The sequence below is a fragment of the Cebidichthys violaceus genome, unplaced genomic scaffold (genome assembly GCF_023349555.1).
Source record: "Cebidichthys violaceus isolate CVI_PGR_0920_01 unplaced genomic scaffold, fCebVio1.0.p SCAF_86, whole genome shotgun sequence".
Taxonomy (NCBI): domain Eukaryota; kingdom Metazoa; phylum Chordata; class Actinopteri; order Perciformes; family Stichaeidae; genus Cebidichthys; species Cebidichthys violaceus.
Window position 1 is genome coordinate 147228 of NW_027176971.1, and position 20953 is coordinate 168180.

At 41.3% G+C, this 20953-nt stretch overlaps 1 protein-coding gene across 1 annotated transcript in view; it reads left to right on the plus strand.

Moving 5' to 3' along the window:
- Window positions 1-20953, plus strand: part of LOC137866577 (thyrotropin-releasing hormone-degrading ectoenzyme-like) — a 122667-nt gene that overhangs the window by 96731 nt on the left and 4983 nt on the right. Inside the window, exons 10-18 of the mRNA XM_068702575.1 lie at window positions 845-933; window positions 2667-2800; window positions 2913-2968; window positions 9128-9275; window positions 9528-9631; window positions 10358-10465; window positions 15749-15916; window positions 17772-17912; window positions 17989-18070. Of these exons, the coding sequence (XP_068558676.1) occupies window positions 845-933; window positions 2667-2800; window positions 2913-2968; window positions 9128-9275; window positions 9528-9631; window positions 10358-10465; window positions 15749-15916; window positions 17772-17912; window positions 17989-18070 (1030 nt within the window). The remainder of the gene's footprint in view (window positions 1-844; window positions 934-2666; window positions 2801-2912; window positions 2969-9127; window positions 9276-9527; window positions 9632-10357; window positions 10466-15748; window positions 15917-17771; window positions 17913-17988; window positions 18071-20953) is intronic.

Below are 20953 nucleotides of genomic sequence, written 5' to 3' on the forward strand. Positions count from 1 at the left end.
ACCAGCATTTTAATGTTCTAATAATCTAAATTAATGCATCATATTTTATAAGTTGATATGTTTTTCTTTTAAGCCTTATCTGGAAATAGCCGTTCAATAAATTCAGTAGAGTAAAAAGTATGAAAAAACAGCAGATTTAAATTTGAAATGAATACCTATTTACACCTCAAAATGAAATGATCGTATGATTCTGCGGCTCCTCTGGTTCTCAAAACATTCAACGTGTGGACTAAATAACGTCAGTGACGACGACACCAGAACATACTTCTTACTTAAGCTTTTAAAAAAGCTTTCACTCCCACGTCGTCCTCGTCTAATGCGCCACAACTGAACACCCACTTATCTCCTAATGTCAGCGTCTCGGGAACAAAGAGAAACAGCCTTGTTTAAACTCGGCCGTGATGCAGTTCCGTGATGCTCAATTGGTTTTTAAAAGGTTTCGTGAGTCTAATGGGGGAATTCACTCAACAGTAAAGGAGCAATTTATGTATCGTTCGTCTGATCTGAAGACGTGGAAATCAGCAGAGTGACCGGCGGGTTTCTCTGGACAGCACATTTAACCTCTCGCTCTCTGAAGAAGACAATAACCCGCAGCTGCTAACACCTGACTGATGCTCGCCGACTGCTACAGCTATTACACTTTCAATTCCCCTCTCTCTCTCTCTCTTCTCTCTCCGTAACACAGTCGGTGTCGCCCGCTCCATTTCCAGCTGACTGATGTTGAGTTATCACCACCGATGGTCACTCACTCTCTCTCTCTAATGTCTCTCTCTCTGATAACTGAGGCAATAAAACCAAATCCAATTCCAGCGACCATTACTGACATCACTCTCCCTCTCTGTAGTTTACAGTGGCAGATTCCTTTGACGGTCGCTGTGGGGAATGCATCCAGTGTTTGTGCAGAGAGCCTCATCTGGATCAACAACAAGACAGGTACGAAACCAGAGAACACTGCAGTGTAACTGCTCTGAGGTTTGACATCTCTGTGAAAGTTTATTTTACCTTCACGACTCAATTATACCTCGAGAAAACGAGCTGTTATCTTCAGATTCAATTGTTATTCTAACAGAGCAAACACATGATCACTAATTAATTACATCATTATCTCTAGATAGGTTATTTGTAGTTAATGGACTGAACGATGGTCATTCTGGTTTGGTTTATTGAGAATAAAGATTTTGTACTAATAGATTAAAGTTGTGTGTTTGGAGGCAGAATATTTGTTTTCATTTTATCGAGAGTCATTCTATTTTAAACTCCAGGTTTGTATTGGAAAACAAAGCTAGCTATGCTCTGTTTTTTAGAGAATAAAGATGATTCTGCTCATTTTATAGAACTCTCTGGATCGATTCTTTGGAGGAAAAAAAACAAGTTTTGTGGAGAATGCAGCTTGCTCAGCTTCTGTTTTGGAGGGTTAAGTCTCTACGGTTCTGTATTTGGAAAATAAAGCTTGTTCTGCTTCAGAGTTTGAAGAACGAAGATAGTTATTCTCCCTCTGTTCTTGTGACATTAAACTGGTTCTGCTGTAGTTTTAGGAGAAACAAAACTCATTCTGGTTCTGAGGAATAAAGCTGGTTCTGGTTCTGATGAATAAAGTTAGTTCTGAATGTATTTAATAACAGTTGTTGACAGAGTGTCGGTTCTGGCACAATTTCACGTACTTGCAAGGTAGTTCAAGACTAGAGGAAAGAAAGTGGCTAATAATTGGGTCAGGAGCAATTTGTTCTTCCTCACCTGGCTGTTATACAAAGTGTGGAAGATCCTCTACGCTGCTCTACTAAAGTTTACAACCTAGTTATACAACCACGGAGGATGTTCTTGTTTTTCTGTAAGAAGCTTTGATGTCAATACAAACTTTGCTTTAAGCAGAACAAGTTCAAGATGATGCAGATCTTGCAGGTTGTATTTAGATGTTTTATCTTTTACATTCTCTGCTGCATTTTAGTGTGCAAATGTAACACCTTCTACGTTAGTATAAATGGCATCAAATCAGGTTGGTGTTTTATCTTCTGTCTTTATCGCTCTCATTTTACAGATTCCCTGTAATCGACATGCAAATCATGTATGTTACTGGACAACTCAAAACAGTTGTATAACTGCAGAGTTGGTTACATTAAGATACTTTGTAGTAACAATACTCTACAGTGTCTCTTTGGCTAAAGACTTTCGAGGCATCCATATTTGTGTCTTTTTTATGGAAGCAGTTATTTTTATTCAGTTCGATATTGCAGATTTCAGGAAGAATGACATAGTTACACAGTCGTAATTCTGATTCGGATGTTGACAGCGTTTATAAGTCAGACACTTGTTGTTATGGTGTTATGAGAAAAGTAAAACCGATTAAGTCAATCCAATCAAATTGTCTTTCTCTGCACAGAGAAGGTGATAGCCCATTGGTTTACACTTGAGACTGATCTTTCAATGTTTGTCTTTTCAACCTGAACTTCCAGGTTCAACAGAATATACATCGCATTAAAGAAAGTAATGACACAATTTCCTACAACCTTTTAAAACGCTGCGAGGAACCCAACAGGAGAGGGTGATGTTGTCTGCATATCGCATGACCGTCGACTAACATCATGGCTTTTTGGGTTGAACCAGTGCTGCTTGTTTGAGGGAGAACATTGTTGATTAACTGACTGACTAATGTTTGTATTTCCTCTCAGAAACCCACAGGATTGGACAGATGGACGACACCACCTGGTTGTTGGGCAACATCAACCAAACGGGATACTTCCGTGTGAACTATGACCTCCAGAACTGGAAACTGCTGATTCAACAGCTACACAACAACCCTCAAGTATGTGTCTGTCTTTGTCTCTCTCTCTCTCTTATGGCAATCTTACCGTCTGTTTCAATCTCTGCTCTTTTCTTCGTCTTTTCTTGTCTCTGTCCGTCTTACTCTTTCTCAGATCATCTCAGTTGGAAACAGGGCCGGACTTATCGACGATTCCTTCAACCTGGCCAGGTGAGTCATCTTTTGAGCAAGAGAAAATATATATAGTTTCAGTCTGGTTTACAATCCCCTCTTCAAAGACTGACTCACAGGGGAACAGAAGAAAGTGGTGTACAAATTATTTGTTTCTCGCCTTCTTTCTGAGAGGCTCATCTGTCACTCAACCCGTAAGATATCTGGACACACAGAGGGAGAGTGCAGCCAGGCTGATCCATTGTTTCTCTGCGTTTCTGTTTGCTTGTAATTGCCTCGCAATAAGCAGCGCCTCTCTGTTGAATGGGGCTGCTGATGTGTCTGCCTGCCTCAGATATGTCTGTTGTGATGGGCTGAATGTTTTTGAATGGACAGATATATTTCAGACTTGTCATCATCTGTTCCGCCAACAGAATTGAGGAGGTGCTGATATGAATGCGGTTTGACAGAGTCAGCTCTGCATACAGAGGTTTATACCCTGTATGTGACTTCAGCTAAGACCTTTGGGTTGTCGTACACATTAACATTCACACATAATAGCGATGAGACGGAGCTCTGCCAGCGGGTGATCCCTCCACCATCCACAACCACCAGATAAGTGCAGCTCCGTGGCTCAAGGATTAACACTGTTGCCGTGCAGCAGAAGGTTTTCCTGAAGTCTTTCAATGCGGAGTTTCACCTTTTTTCATCCGATTAATAGATGTGCATGTTCAGCAAATCGGCCAGTGCTACCACAGCCAAGGTATTTGTTATTCTCATCATTTTATTCATTATGACTATTTATTTATTCACCATCTTCAGAGTATAGAATTGGAAAATACAAACTCAAGCAAACACTTGTTTTTTTTTAGTTTGATCGAAAGTCTTTTTTATTGTTGAGTGAAGGTTGATGAAAAACTACACCGATGGGGTGTTTCCCTGGAAACCAACAACCTTTTTAGGACTTCCAAACTTTCACTGGGTTTCAATGGGAGGAACTAGCAACGACTTTGTAGGACTGGTAAACTACAACTTGTGTGCCGCTTCATTCAGGACATTAGGTATTAATCGTAGGATGACAGGTAGACAATTCTTGTTAAGTTTATTGATGTTAAAAAGTTATGTTGTCAGCTTTCCATCTAGTTTAAGAAACAAGCAATTCATTCAAGCATCAGAGTTATGCAACAGTAAATACAAAGAAAATTGTGAGAAGTGCACTTCAAACAGCATTGTCATCTAATCCGTCATCCGTCTAATTTGCCTAAACCTAAAAGTTCTTACAGATTTTGTCAGTGAGGCGGTGCACGGTACATTTAGTTCCTAGTTTAGTTTCTGACTCTTGGTTCTGTTGTTCCTGGAGATATTTGGTCACAAAGGGTTAAGTGTGCCTGTCATTTTATTAAAGACACAAATGATGTTGTTGCATTCTTTCCTCCAGTGCTGTACATAAGCATGAACACAAGCTGGATTGAAAGCGAGCCACAAACTAAAAATAGGACCAAGTTGACAAATACTAGAATTTCTCTTTTTAAGCAAGGCCGTCCCAGAGCGCATGGATCACATCTGGCTCTGTGAGATGACCAATCCATGCTGCTGCATTCAGAGTAGACCACCTAGGAAAATAAATTCAAAACAACCTGAGCCAGACGGAAGCGCTGTGATGAATGAGCGATCAGCCAGAGAGAGAGTCAGTGAAGTGTGTCGTTTCTCATCGTCATGTTTTCAGCCCGAAGCTTTTTGAGCACTGTAACCAAAATCTACTCTGACACCATCCCCATAACTCAATCTACCCTCGTCTCTCTTTCCTCTTTCTGTATCCATCTCTCTCTCAGCCATCTGTCCTCTGTCATGTTGAATGAGCAACAGCTAGAGACGACTGCAATGTCATCCTCTGTTCTCGTGTGTGTTTGTGTGTGTGTGTGTGTTCATGAGTTAGGAGCTCAGCAGGAGGTTTTCCATCTGTACAGAAAAAGAAACAGAACTACGGCTCCGTTAATATTCACACTGACAGCAGAAGACGCTCTTACTTCTGCCTGCATCTGTCTCTGTGGCAGAAAATGAACATCACATTGGAAGACACGTCGTAGGGTGTTGTCGTCCTCATTGCAGTTTACAGAGAGTTCGACCAAATTCGTTCCCTCACTTTTAACAGTTTTGGTGACTTAAACTCAAAGTACGGTACTCGAGTACAATTTTGCAGTATTTGACTTTAGTATTTCCATTTTATGCACCTTTGTACTTCTACTTCTCAGAGGTAAATATTCTACTGTTAACTCCACTACATTTTCTATAAATTATAATTATTGATCCTCGCAGGGAATTTCATAAACCACCCAGCAGTGTACAAAGTAATACATATTTAAAATATGTATGAATATGTTAACATTAGCTCCAACTTTTCCAGCTGCACTATTTAAGTAATGAACACATTAATGTGTCAATAATTATATTCCAACAATACAACATATTATTCTGAAATGGGCCATTGTGCATTATGGTACACAGGAACACAGGAAGGCAGGCATTTTTTGGATTATTACTTGTGTTTTATATTCTTTCTGTTTGTGGTAATAACATTATAGACACCAGAGTGATTTCTGAGGAAGGTCTGAGGGAGTGCACACTGAGGTCCTATAATCAAGATTCCAGTTAAATTAACGTTTATAATAAAATAGTCAAGTTTTCTTTATATCTTGTTTATTTGTTTATGTTTTGAGAGGGAATTAACACTACAAGTTTGTGATTTTCTTTGTATCCTTTGGGGAAGTTGATATAATGAATAACTATTAAATTGAAAATATTTTTATTTTCTAAAGAGACTGACGTGTTTTTTTTCCAACCTTTCTGTTTCTTGATTTGTCTAATTTATTTTCTAAACCTCAGCAATTATTTTGGCAAGAAAAATGTCCGTATTACTGGTATGAATGATGGTCAGAACTGTGAGAATACAACCAAAATCATCTTGGAAAAACAAATAATGATCACTTGGTTTGTTGAGTCGGATAGGAAGCTTGAGATCCGTGTCTGGATGTTTTTAGCAGCGTTTAGCACAAAGACTACCAGTATGGGAGCAGCAGCAGCTGCTAGCTAGACACACACAGTTTATTTTAGATCCCCGATCATTGAATTAATAACAGTTTGGTCTGTAATGCTGATTCTTCTTCTGCTTGCAGTTTGATTGGCTGAGGCATGAGCCGCCCACGCGCCACTAAATGCTGATTGGTGGCGTCAGGCCATTGTGTGTGAAGCTAGTTTAGCAGGAGCTTTGCAGAAATAAATGGCTGTGTCTCTGTGAGTGTGCGCTTGAACAGTGATGGATGTCGCCTCTCTTTCTGTGTGTGTGTGTGTGTGTGTGTGTGTGTGTGTGTGTGTGACCGCGGTGGTCCCTCGTTAGCTCTCCACTGAGCCTCGCTAATGGCTAATGGACAAACAATTAACTGGCCCTTAACGACGTTAACGAGTTAATGAGCTCGTTAGGATGACAACACCAGGAGACACACACACATTCTCACACACACACACACACACACACACACACATTTGCGCACACACACACTAATACACACAGACTGTAAGTGAGAGGGAAAATTGAAAATCTATAATCTCCTCATGCACTTTCCTGCCTCTCTGTGAGCAGAACCGAATAGTTTAAAGCCCGACTAGAGTCCTTTAGAGGCTTACTGAGTTTGTGAGGTTGGTACCAGTGAAAAGGTCACAGAGTCATTAAAATCAAAAGGGTTTATCATCTAAGGTCTCCTTGAAATCATACCCAAACCCAAAGTGCACACATGCATTTTTTTTAAAGCTAAGCTAACTGGCTGCTGGAAGTGCCACCCGTTTAGACTTGCCTCTGCTCTATTCCCAGTCTTTATGCTAAGCTAAGCTAACTGGCTGCTGGCTGTAACGTCCTTTATTTCCCAAGCTGACATTAGAGTGTATCATTCTCCTGCAAGAAAGCAAATAAGTGTAAGATCCAAAGTGTAAAACTGTTCCTTTAAAAGGGTGTAAGAATACGACAGGGTTTGAATGCTACGTATTATTTCTGTGTTTCAGTATTCCCCAGACGAGGCTGAAAGTAAAATAAGGAGACAGACGGCTGTTGCCTTAATAATGGCGCATCGCATGCGATCACGTACGAAGTGTGTCTCGAAGTTGTTCGTCTGCAAGTTGAAAAATGGAAAAGTAAACAGATCAATGTGGCTGGAATGTTGTTGCCATTGCGACCACTATCTCTCCCTCTCTCACCTTCATGTTTAGTCCCGTCACTCGTAAACAGAAAGTTTCTTTTTTGCAGTTCGGATGGATTATGGTAATGGTCTCAGAGGCCATGGTGCAAGATGGGAATATAGATGAATGTGTGGAGGTTGGATACGAGGCCGATTATGGAAATATGACGGTCTGGAGTTTAGTTGGCTCTTTAAAGACTTAGAGAGTCTTATCTCGAACAGATTAACTCTCTGTGGAGTTCTGTCTCTCTCAACCCACTGGTTGGAAATGCAGAAAAAGTGCCTCTACTACGCCCGTCCAGTGTTGAAAACCTCATAAAGTGCCCTCTTATGGTGCCTTTCCAGGAGAGAACATTTTTCAAAGTGTCCTCTAGAGTGCCATCCAGTAGAGAAGACATGATGAAGTGCCTTTTGGGTGCTCTTCCAATGGAGAAAATGGGACAAAGTGTCTCTTTAGTGCCCTTCCAGTGGAGAAAAGATGATAAAGTGCACATTTAAAAAATGTGGTAAAATACCTTCTCGGGTGCCAACAGTGCTGAAAACGAGGTAACGTTCCCTCTAGAGTTCCCTTTCAGTAGAGAAAATGCAACTAAGTGCACTCCAGAGTTTCCCTACAGTGGAGAAAACAAGTTGCAGTGCACTAATGGGTGCTTATAAAATAAAGATGCACCGCAAACAATGCACTGCGGTCGATGGTGCCCGTCCAGAGGAAGTGCCCTCTAGTGTAGCATATATAGCGCTATATATGCTACGTGCTTTATTCTCAGCCCTGCCCTCAGACAGCCTGAGTCCACCACAACCGTCGTCTGTCTGTCAATTGAAAACCATCCACGGAACAATTATAGTAAAAGAACATTAAATCCCCTCCTTCTCTGTGCGTCTGCCACTCACTTTGATTGACAGCTGTACAGCAAAGGTCAGTCTGTGAGATCAAACATTTCTCTGCAGTACTTTATTTCTTCACTTCACTCTTCAGTCCGAACACCGATAACAGCAATAAAACCAAAAAACTAATATCACCCCTCTGGGTTCACCTTTAGACATTGTCTGCCTGCCTCATTAATATGCATGAGTTGTGGGTGGGACTGTAGGTCAAAGAACCCCCCACCCCCCAACACACACACACACACACACACACACACACACACTCTAAAACATTGTGAATCTTAATGAATGCACTAAGGACGCTGGTTAATATTCATGAGGAGGTGTAACCCCGTTGGTCTAAATAGCTCCGGTGTCATTAAAGTGCCGTTCTGTAGTTTATCCACACACACACACACACACACACACACACACACACACACACACACACACACACACACACACTCTGTCTTACACACACAGATTGAGGTTTGAAGATCAGGATCAGGCCTCAATTTGAATTCATGTCCTGAGTCCAAAAACATATGAGAAGTGGACGTAGTTGGCATTTTTGGTTGTCGCCCTTTTGGACTTTTGTCTGTCACCATCTTGGTTTATTTTGCAACCAGAAGTGAAACTAGAGGGAGGAGCTAAGTACAACCGAATGCTGAATCATTTTTAGGCAACCAAAATGTTACACGACGTGAAAATAATACTGTGAAAGAGTTAATTAAAGTTGTTCGACGAAAACAGGGACAACGCCGTGGTAGAGACCTGTCAATCAGCGTGTAGCCCCGCCCCTAAATCATCCCCTGCTTTATGGTGTGTTTGACTCTAAATGGAGCATAATGTACTAAATGAACATCATGCTGTATTGAAGAAGACCTGAAACTAGAGATTGAGACCATAAACTCATGTTTACAATGTTTACTGAGGGAATAAATCAAGAGAGAAGTAGAGTCATTTTAGACTAGACTTCTGTACAACCAGAGGAGTCGCCCCCTGGTGGACACTAGAGAGAATGCAGCTTTAACACGTGAAGCATCGGCTTCCCTCTGCATTATGTTGTCCTGTGAATGCAGTGTGGGGTAAATCTGACCATCCTTTTTCTTCCTTCTCTCTCTCTCAGGGCCGGGTACCTCCCACAGGGCGTTCCCTTGCAGCTGATTGGCTACCTGCCAGAGGAGCTGTCCTTCCTGCCGTGGCACTCGGCCAGCCGAGCGCTCTACCAGCTGGACAAACTGCTGGACCGCACAGACGAATACAGCCTGTTCAGTGTAAGCGCCCGATCGATCAATTACCGCCTCAGTCAGTCAGTCAGTCAGTCAGTCAGTCAGTAGCGGCTCCATGATGGCAGAATAAACTGTCTCTTCAATGCTGTCAGCTGGATGTCTGTTCATTAGCTCCTAATGAGTGTGTGTGTGTGTGTGTGTGTGTGTGTGTGTGTGTGTGTGTGTGTGTGTGTGTGTGTGTGTGTGCGTGTGCGTGTGTGTGTATGTGTGTGCGTGTGCGTGTGTGTGTGTTACCAGGACTATGTGCTGAAGCAGGTTGCATCACGGTACCATCAGATGGGTTGGCCAACCAACGGGCCCGGCAGCGAGGGCAACGTGTTGCAGGCGTCCTACCAGACTGAGTATGCAACACACACACACACACACACACACACACACACACACACACACACACACACACACACACTAATACCGTTCATAGATATTCCTACGAAATATTATTAAAAGAGTGTTTGCATGTAACAGGCTTAAAGTGACTTTGGTTCATATACGTGCAGCAGCACAACGTACAAAAGTACTAAATATTCAATATATATGATGTGATCCATAACTGCACTACAGTATACATTTGTATGTTATGGCCTGCGCGTCGTGCGTGATCAATTCGTTTTTAGATGTTTTAGAAACAGGAGGTCTTAAAAATCTACATTTAAGTCAATATTTTGCAGCAAAATCTAATTGTTTTACAGGATATTCAACCTTTGTTCATTTTTAATACATTTAGTACTTGACTTCTTTCTTTACAGGGCTTGTATAAAGGTAATAAAGTGGTCTATAAATATGAGATTATTAGAATTATCTTGGCATTGTGTAGGTTGGTTTATGGCGTTTTGCCGGTTACACTCGTTGTCATTTGGGAGAGTATTGCATCAAACATAGAGCATAAACTTCTCGCCGTGTGGTCGTAGACCTGTGGAGGCTCGCGCTAATGTACCAAACACTCGTATGAACGAAGCTAAATCCCCGACCCGCACTAGAGGTGGAACTGATATCCACACCAGAGGCTGTTTGTAAAATGTCCACATTGTTGCTCTCAGTATCTGACAGAAGAACCTCTTCTTCTTCAGGGAGTTACAGAGGGAGCTAATCATGTTGGCGTGTAGCTTCGGGAACAAACAGTGCCACCGTCAGGCCGTCGCCTACATCTCTGACTGGATCTCCAGCAACAAGAACAGGTACAACTACACACACACACACACACACACACACACACACACACTCTCGTACAGTATACACACAGTTCATTGTCGATGCCACTGGCTTTTTTTAACCTTTGGGCCACCGTTGGAGCCCTTTATGAACCCTTTTCATAAGTCCGCATTTCTGCAGACTTTGCACGAGGGAATTACCCACAATTCATAGCAATGTGACTTTAAACACAGGGTTTTTTTTCTTGTTTTTCCCAGCATAATTACATATATACTTGACAAAAATATAATAAAATAAACATATATTTATTTAAAATTAAATTAAATTAAAAATGTACACAGAAACATTGATGATTAAAGATGGTAGACAAAAACACATGAAAGCAGAGGAATTAAAGCGGAGACTTTATTACACACCTGGTTTATTAATCAAACATTTAATTTTGTTATTGAAGTAAATCAATTATTATACAAATAACTCATCTTGTGAGGAAAAAGCCCTGAAAACATTGAAATCAGGGAGTAAAAAGAAGAAAATAAACACTGACAATTGTAGGTAACATGATATGACGTTGTAATGGTGACGTGATACGTTGCGGCTGCTGACCCATTCGTATTTACACCATTTCAAGCCTTTACAGTCTCTCTCACTCTTTGCATTGGACAACAACTACTGACTGGTTCTTTAGATCTGAAGTGGAGTAATAACCGTAACTGAGTCCCAGTGTTTCCATGCAACACATGTTCTGCCTTCAATTAACCAATTATCTCTCTCTCTGTCTCTCTCTCTCTCTCTCTCTCTCTCTCTATCTTTCTCTGTCTCTCTCGCTCTCTCTTTATCTCTCTCTCTATGTCTCTCTCTCTCTCTCTCTCTCTCTCTCTCTCTCTCTCTCTGTGTCTCTCTCTCTCTCTCTCTCTCTCTCTCTCTCTCTCTCTCTCTCTCTCTCTCTCTCTCTCTCTCTCTGTGTCAAATGCTGCCGGCTCGTTCGCTCCCTCTGGGTCCTTAACAAGATCTGCAAAATTAGATTTCAAACGGCAAATTAAATAGAAACAGATGCTGGTGTTCTGTACGAAGCAGCAGGGAGCTGATGATAAGAGGGATGCTTGGATTTAAAATAATAAAATCACTAAATTAAACAGTTTCAGACTCCAGCAGATTTCATGAATGGATTCTCAGAGCAGCTCGGGTCCTCGTTAATGTCAGAAACAAAAATATTTCACTACCTTTTTAATTCCTTTTCCACTCACTGTGATTGTTTCACTCCTCTTGTTTGTCAAAGTTAAGTTGTTGTTGAGGGAGCGGGCCGCATGACGACCATATGGCAGCGTCTTTTTTTGGAAAAGCTCCATTTTTTTCACATCCTGGGCCTTTTAAAGTTGAAGAAGCGATTTGGAAACACTCCATTTTTCAGTGCTCGGATGAATCTACATTCATGAAGGGCTAATCTCTGCAGGGGTGGATTCCTTTTTAATATTTCATACTCTATTGCAGAGAGCACATGTATGTGGATTTCCTGCAGAATAACTGAAGAAGAGAGAGCTCGACGAGCCGACCGAAAAGACGCAGAGCATCATGGAACTTTATTTAGCACAGCACAAAAAGAGATGCGCCTCTGATACGAGTGAGTCAAACAGCAGACCTGCGTCACACCTGCGTCTCCACCAGGATCCACCTGCTGTAATGTGACTCCGGCTAAATTCCCGTCCAGGACAATGAGAGTAATTACTGCGGAGCACAGCTAATATTTTAGTGCCTACATCCCTCTGGATTGTTAATCCTGTCCCGCTGGGGTTTCATTGTAAATGAACCGTCTACATGGATCAGAAAATGAGAGCTGTTTTCAGATTTATCTTAGTGCAGCTGCAAGCAGCCGTTTATGGATTAATCTGGTAGGGGGTCCCAGGGTAACAATGAACTGCTGGGGCCCCCATTAACCCCCTGTGTCTTTCATTCTCTGTGCATTGTGTTCAGTATTTCTATGCTGCTGTTCTACCTGGACCCAGGTGTGCTGTGTGTTCATACATTGGCTGTTTCCAAAAAAATAGAACAGGAGAGAAGTGGAAAGTTTTCCGTGTTTGTGTTATTAATACAAAATTAAATGAAAATGACGTTTATTGTTAGCTGTTATGGAGAGAACACTAATCAGTGGTAAAGTGTTGTCACAGCTCGCCGGAAAGAGAGTGGACGCAGCTCCGGTTACGGATGGCTGGCTAGTTAGCTATTTAGCTAGGTAGCTTGTTAGTTAACTAACTAATTAACAAGCGGGGAGTGAAGCGGAAGCTGTTGGACCTGTTGGCCACCAGCCCGCTGTTTGCCAAATCTTTTGTAACCAGTGTAGCATTAAAGCACGGTGCACTGATTAGCAAGCTAACTAACTATTTGCAAAACATTGCACAATTAACAATTTATCTAGCTAACTGTCTTGTTAGCTAACTAACTAATTCAAAATCTAGTTGGCTAACTAGCTTGTCAGCTAGACGTAGATGGGCAATGTTTCTTAGATAAAAGAAAGCGTTTCTTGGGATGTGATTGACGTTGGAAGGAGAGGGTTTGATCAAAGATGACACCGAGGTTACGAATGTGTCGAAGCAGCAACAGTGGAGCCATCGATGCAGAGGGAGAAGCTGTGGTGGGATTTGTTTAGAGGTTTGTGGCTGATGATGAAGATTTCAGATTTGTCGCTGTTGAGTTTGAGGTCGGGGAGGCAGTGGGTGGTGGTGGTGGAGTGATGGATTTGTTGGAGATGTAGAGCTGGGTGTCGTCAGCATAGCGGCAAATATCCTACTCAAATATGTTGTGATGCATATCTACATTAATAAACCAAGGCTCCTGGTTTCTCCCAGTTTCTCCATGAGCATATAGAGCTGCTGTGGTAACAAACATCTTTCTTCCTTTCTCATGGAAGTCTGTCAGCTGCTTTCAGTATCTCCGGAGCGGAGAGGACAGCTGGTTCTGGGGATAAAAGGTCAAGACTCGCTGTGGATTTAAAGTGTAAGCACTTCAGCGGCTCGTCTCGTGTCTGGTGTGAATTCGGAGGGGAACAATATGCTCTGTTGTCACAGTAACAGCACACCAGTCGTCTTTAAGTATACCAGCCTGAGCTTGTGTCGCTCAGCCGGGTACTTTAAATGTTTTATCACTCCAGCGAAGTGATTTTTTAAAAAAAATTCAGATTGACATTTAGACTGCAGAGACAGACAGACAGACGGCAGATGGCGGAGGGACATCTTTACTGTCAGAATGGGAGTTTGATGCAGAGCAAGAACGGAGTGGGAGGGAGAGATATTTCAGGAGAAAGACAGAGCTTTAGGATATAAAAACATCCTCTACAGACTGTTAAAACACACACACACACACACACACACACACACACACACACACACACACACACACACACACACACACACACACACACACTGAGTGTGTTAGTTAATGGGATCAGAGCCATCTGGAGGTTCTGCTCCTCCATTTTTATAGTTTGCAGAGAAAAAACTACATTATTACTGTTATTTTTTTATTAGAAATAGTAAGGGTGGCTGTACAAGTGATAAAATAGTGATAGTAGCAGAACTAGACGTCCCAGCTGTGGCAGCAGACTCAGCGCTCCTTAATGTTTTACATGATGAATAACCTGCACACACTCATAAACACACACACTTGAGATGTTTGGCAGATGTCGTCGGAGAAGGACTTCTACTCCACAGTCAGCAGTGTGTGTGTGTGTGTGTGTGTGTGTGTGTATGTGTGTGTGGGGGGATGTGTGTGTGTGTGTGTGTGTGTGTGTGTGTGTGTGTGTGTGTGTGTGTGTGTGTTGAAGCTTGCTCTTAAGTGGAGCATCTCTAAAATGATTTCCCAGGTCGATGAATGATGTAATTGTCCCTGCATCACTCGCCCTGCACTCACTCAGAAAACACACAAACACACTAAATACACATATACACATGTTAAAAACACACACACACACAAATTATTATTTTTTTCTGCCAGCTGGGCTCACTGTATTGTGATGAAAGTTTTTAGTTTTGGTTTATCGACAATTTAGGTCAAACACACATTATGCTACATATTCTAGTGTGAAGAATATGTGCACCTTTTTGCTTTACTGATGATTCAGGCCAGTAACCAGCTGGGGCAGAGAGAGAGAGAGAGAGAGAGAGAGAGAGAGAGAGAGAGAGAGAGAGAGAGAGAGAGAGAGAGAGAGAGAGAGAGAGAGAGAGAGAGAGAGAGAGAATTGGTTAATTGAAGGCAGAACATGTGTTGCATGGAAACACTGGGACTCAGTTATGGTTATTACTCCACTTCAGATCTAAAGAACCAGTCAGTAGTTGTTGTCCAATGCAAAGAGTGAGAGAGAGAGAGAGAGAGAGAGAGAGAGAGAGAGAGAGAGAGAGACTGTACATTTGGTGTATTAAACCCCCAACAACAGAGACTGTAGTTACTTGTAGTAACTCTAGTTCTATGAGTGCGTGCTCCTGATGACTGAGGCTCAGTGTGCGAAATAGCCGACGGCAATCTGAGGGTCCCATCTCCCCCCGGGACAACGAAAAACTGCTGAGCTTGTATAAGAAATTTTTATAACAATTGCAAGTGACAAATACTTGTCTTGAGATTTTAGAGAACGCCCCAAAACTTTGCTAGACTGCAAAAAGCCTGCATGTCCAATCATTTAATTCGGACCGAATGGTTATGTAAAAAGTTGTTATTGAACCCACAATGTGTTATGTTTGAACTCTAGTTGTCCAAACAGGGGAGCAGGAGTCTTCAAAACCTTGGACCTCAGTTTCCTGACGATCTGCAGCATCAGGAAACATTGAACGATCACATCAGATTTCATGTTTCTCATTAAAGCAACCTACATCTTTGCTCAGTACCTAAACATACACATCTGTTATCAGACAGTCTCGTTAATATATCTGTTGCAATTGGACTTTAAACATTGAGACACAGAAGTATCTTTGTTAAAACTTCAAAAGTGTTCCAATACAAAGAACGCCAATTAGGCTTATTGAGACTTTTTGGAGTCCCAGCTGGTGCCAAAGTGTCTTTAAATGTGTCTCTGTATTTTTACGAGTCCACAGGAGAAGTAAAGGGATGTTTTAATGGAGCTCCCTGATGGAATCAGAATTTCTCACTCAGCATCCAGAGAGAGTAGCTGCTTAATCCTGTGGACGTGTTTTGTCGGGGTTTCTTAGCTTCATTATCACATCCAACACTTATCGACATCCCGAAAATGTGACACACGTTTGCTTTATCTAAAGACGTCTTGCAGATTGTGTCCGTCTGATGGCAAGACGCTGTGTGTTTTGCAGGATTCCTCCAAACATCAGAGACATAGTTTACTGCACCGGGGTGAGTCTGATGGACGAGGACGTGTGGGAGTTCATCTGGATGAAGTTTCACTCCACCAACGCCGTTTCAGAGAAGAAGATCCTGCTGGAGGCTCTGACCTGCTCGGACAACACCTTCCTCCTCAACAGGTACGAATGACGTATCATTGTTCTTTGTGGAGATACCAGGTTCTCACAGGAGCATATGATGCTCTTATAGAATATGATGCATTGATTTAGATTAAACTAGTGAACAACATGCAACATACCCGTTAATGCAGCAGAAAGATCTGATATAAGAAAACAGACAGAAAATGAAGTAAAAGGTGCAGTAAAAAGTCAGCCCGAGGCTGTGTGTGTGTGTGTGTGTGTGTGTGTGTGTGTGTGTGTGTGTGTGTGTGTGTGTGTGTGTGTGTGTGTGTGTGTGTGTGTGTGTGTTTGCCAGGTATTGATTTTCCAGCCACAGTAAACTGTTCTGTAATCAGAGAGGTAGTACTGCATGTTCAGATAGCAGCTATCACACACACAAAATAAAGAAGAAAAAAAAAAAAACACCACAGAAACACTGATTGGTCACACAGGAAATGGTTTCAGCACAGAGGGATTGTGGGAAGAGAGAGAGAAAATTGATTTGGTGGTTTAATGAAAAGACAGCAGCTACAAACTTCCAACACACACACACACACACACACACACACACACACACACACACACACACACACACACACACCAATACAAAGTAATGTGAACGGAAAGTAAAAGAAGATTAAGGTAAACTCTGACTACAATGTTGAAGGAGTGAACATCAGTTTTATTGTGAAACTCTCTCTTCTGTCTCTTTGTCCCGCTCAGTCTCACATCTTTAGAAAACGTGTTCACACTTCTGGATTCTGTGGCCAAACTCTCCCCAGGTTTCTGTAAATCCCCTTAATCTCTGAGGAGCTGGGAGTAGTCGGATTACTGTAGCTCGTGTAAATTCAGAGGAGTGAATCGTGGTTACAAACAACAAAACAAACTACTATGAAATGTCTACAAGGGTCATTCTGCTTCAACTCAGAGAAAGTACAAGTACTTTAATTTGAGTACTTGTCGGACGGCAACATCCGGTTCTGAAAGGTGAAGTCAAAGCTTCATGTCTTAAAGCTGCATTCTCTCTAGTGTCCACCAGGGGGCGACTGCTCTGGTTGTATAGAAGTCTAGTCTAAAATGACTCTACTTCTCTCTTGATTTATTCCCTCAGTAAACATTGTAAACATGAGTTTATGGTCTCAATCTCTAGTTTACAGTCTTCTTCAATACAGCATGATGTTCATTTAGTACATTATTTGCTTCAATATTAACTACTTAAAGTACAGTATTTGATTGACGTTATACCAAATGTTTGCTGAAACATTCCAAGACGTACAGGCTAATGTTGTAGCATACTATGAAACGTTAGCATTCGAACAATTTACATTACCATGATTAAGATTGCATGTTTACTATGCTAATTTAAGTTAATATAGATATACTGTATAATATGAAAATAATATTATAGCATTGTAACTATGAAATTCATGCTAAAATGAGACTACATTAGTATTTTAACATTTTACACTACTACAGTATTACTATAAATAAGACGTTTACTTTGCTAATTTTAGTAAACAAGACTCTCGGGTTAATATTTTAGCATGCTAACTTTGCGCAGTTTATGAAATACTGAAATTCATGCCAAATTAAGCAAATGTTTTGTCCTGTTATTAAACAAAATCTTATGTTCGTTAGTATATTGAAACATATGCAAGATATACAGGCTTATGTTTTAGTATGCTATAAAAGTTTAGCATTATATTGGTTCCCATGCTAGCCTAAGTAAACCTTTCTAAATATGACCTACAAGCTAATCCTTTAGCATGGTAACACACAGAGAGTTTCCCCATCGCATCTCCAGATGTGTATAAATATTAAAGACGTACAGTTAATGACTGGTTACTGAGCTCGTCCGTGTCCCTGTGTCTCCCAGGTTACTGAACCTGTCTCTGACCTCAGACCTGGTCCCAGAGCAGGACGTGATCGACGTCATCATCCACGTGGGCAGAAACCCGCAGGGTCGAAACCTCGCCTGGAAGTACTTCAGAGAAAAGTGGGACATCCTCAACGCACGGTGAGTATTTGTACACGTCGTACTTGCTGCACTGTGAAGTGTATTGTGATACTAACGCTCGCCGTCTTCTGTTCAGCTACGGCGAAGCGTTGTTCATGAACTCAAAGCTCATCGGTGGAGTCACGGAGTTCCTGAACACCGAGCGAGAGCTCAATGAGGTAAATACACACTCGCACTCGTTCTGGAGGTCTGATTTACAGGTAAACGGGTTCAGTTTCCTCCTTCTGACCACCTGCCTCGCCCTAACGACCTACACAGATACAATTAAAAGATACAGGGAAGCATTCAGACAAGATTTCAACCTACACGCTTTACCCCATTAAGAGAGAAAACAGGATTTCTCTATTCAATGTATTACAAAGAAAACAGAATGGAAATATCAAATGGACAAAATCCCAAATGTCTTGTTAATCATTTTGATGTTTTTATTCAATTTAAAGTCAATTAAATGTTATTTGTTTAGCCCAGTATCACAAATTTGCCTCAGAGAGCTGTCCTTGGACCCTCCCCCCCTAAAAAAAACCCTTTAATGGGGAACTCAGAGGGAGAGAAACTACTAAAACCACAACATAGTCAATCCACATAATAGTAGTAATAGCAGTAGTTGCACCAATAATGTCAGAACAACAATAAATAAATAATAAAGACAAATGAAAACTGCTACTAATAACAGCAGTGGTGGATATATTAGAATAATGATGATAACATACGTAGTTATAGTAGCAGTAATAGAATGGTGTAGGTACAACCTCCATCCTGTGGTAAATCCACGCGATTGGACATGATGGTCCACATCTCTCTTTAGAAAGAAGAACTTAAGAGAGAAGTGACCAAGAACCAGATGGTCAGTCGGTATTAATGCATCTATACCAGTGTGCGACGGGGGTCCCGTCTCCTCCGATATCCGTAAGGCACTGCATTAAATTTGTCCAAAGGGGGTCCAAGTATGTCCATAAACATTAAGACAGACTCTCTTTGCCTAACCTGCTGCAGTTCTTGCTGGCTGGAAAATCGTCACTCGCACTCACTATTCATATTTGTGGATAAATGTTTTTGCACTTCGAATAATGAAAACTGCTGGGCACTAGTAAGCTTTTAAAAGACATTTAGTGACCCTGAAATGTAGCTATTGAGGCTTTCAAGGGGTCTGAAAGGGTGTCACCATTTGCACACTGATCCATACACTAGCTGAGCTAGAAACACATCAGGGAATTCAAAGTCTGTCCTTGATTATTCAAAGAGAATTCAGCAGCAATGATGTTATTGTGAATCCTTTCTAATCTACGACACTCATCTTTTCATATTTTATTTAATATTGTAGTTTTAATGAAAACTCCCACAATGCTTTTCCAAAAGGAGAAATAAAATGAAAGCAGAAGGAACAAGTAGGACGTCGAAAACTACAGAGAAGTGACTGATATTCACAGACAAAAAGGGTTGTGGGTGTTTCTGAATGTGTCTCTTTGTTGTATTTTATCGTGATGAAACCATTTTGTTTGAGATCTCTACCACTCCTGTTGGTATGGTAACAACAAGCAGCATCCGCGTGGGCTTCATGGTGTCTGTGAAGCCTCTGAAAGGAATCACCATAAATTAAAATGAGACCCCTCAATACAAAAACTGCCTGAAATGAAAATAATCATGAGCCTTATATTTTGATTTTTTGGGAAAATGTTACAGAGCAGAAAGTGAAAGTAAAGGAGAAAGAAGAGAAGAGACAGAAGAGCAGAAAGTGAAAGTAAAGGAGAAAGAAGAGAAGAGGTAGAAGAGTGGGAAAGTGAAAGTAAAGGGGAAAGAAGAGAAGAGGTAGAAGAGTGGGAAGGTGAAAGTAAAGGAGAAAGAAGAGAAGAGACAGAAGAGCAGAAAGTGAAAGTAAAGGGGAAAGAAGAGAAGAGGTAGAAGAGTGGGAAAGTGAAAGTAAAGGGGAAAGAAGAGAAGAGGTAGAAGAGTGGGAAGGTGAAAGTAAAGGGGAAAGAAGAGAAGAGACAGAAGAGCAGAAAGTGAAAGTAAAGGGGAAAGAAGAGAAGTGGTAGAAGAGTGGGAAAGTGAAAGTAAAGGGGAAAGAAGAGAAGAGGTAGAAGAGTGGGAAGGTGAAAGTAAAGGAGAAAGAAGAGAAGAGACAGAAGAGCAGAAAGTGAAAGTAAAGGGGAAAGAAGAGAAGTGGTAGAAGAGTGGGAAAGTGAAAGTAAAGGGGAAAGAAGAGAAGAGGTAGAAGAGTGGGAAGGTGAAAGTAAAGGGGAAAGAAGAGAAGAGGTAGAAGAGTGGGAAGTGAAAGTAAAGGAGAAAGATGAGAAGAGACAGAAGAGCAGAAAGTGAAAGTAAAGGGGAAAGAAGAGAAGAGGTAGAAGAGTGGGAAAGTGAAAGTAAAGGGGAAAGAAGAGAAGAGGTAGAAGAGTGGGAAGGTGAAAGTAAAGGAGAAAGAAGAGAAGAGACAGAAGAGCAGAAAGTGAAAGTAAAGGGGAAAGAAGAGAAGAGGTAGAAGAGTGGGAAAGTGAAAGTAAAGGGGAAAGAAGAGAAGAGGTAGAAGAGTGGGAAGGTGAAAGTAAAGGAGAAAGAAGAGAAGAGACAGAAGAGCAGAAAGTGAAAGTAAAGGGGAAAGAAGAGAAGTGGTAGAAGAGTGGGAAAGTGAAAGTAAAGGGGAAAGAAGAGAAGAGGTAGAAGAGTGGGAAGGTGAAAGTAAAGGGGAAAGAAGAGAAGAGGTAGAAGAGTGGGAAGTGAAAGTAAAGGAGAAAGATGAGAAGAGACAGAAGAGCAGAAAGTGAAAGTAAAGGGGAAAGAAGAGAAGAGGTAGAAGAGTGGGAAAGTGAAAGTAAAGGAGAAAGAAGAAAAGAGACAGAAGAGCAGAAAGTGAAAGTAAAGGAGAGCAGAGGAGTTAACGATATGAGCTGTATTAAAGTAAGTTGAAGGGATTTTCTCCTGCGCTCCATTGAATCTGTCAAATTCTGAACAACACCAAGTTTCCTCTTCGGTCCTTAACTTTGAAAATCACATTCGTTCTCTAACTTCCAACGGTTCAAGTTTTACCTACCTCACTTCTCTTG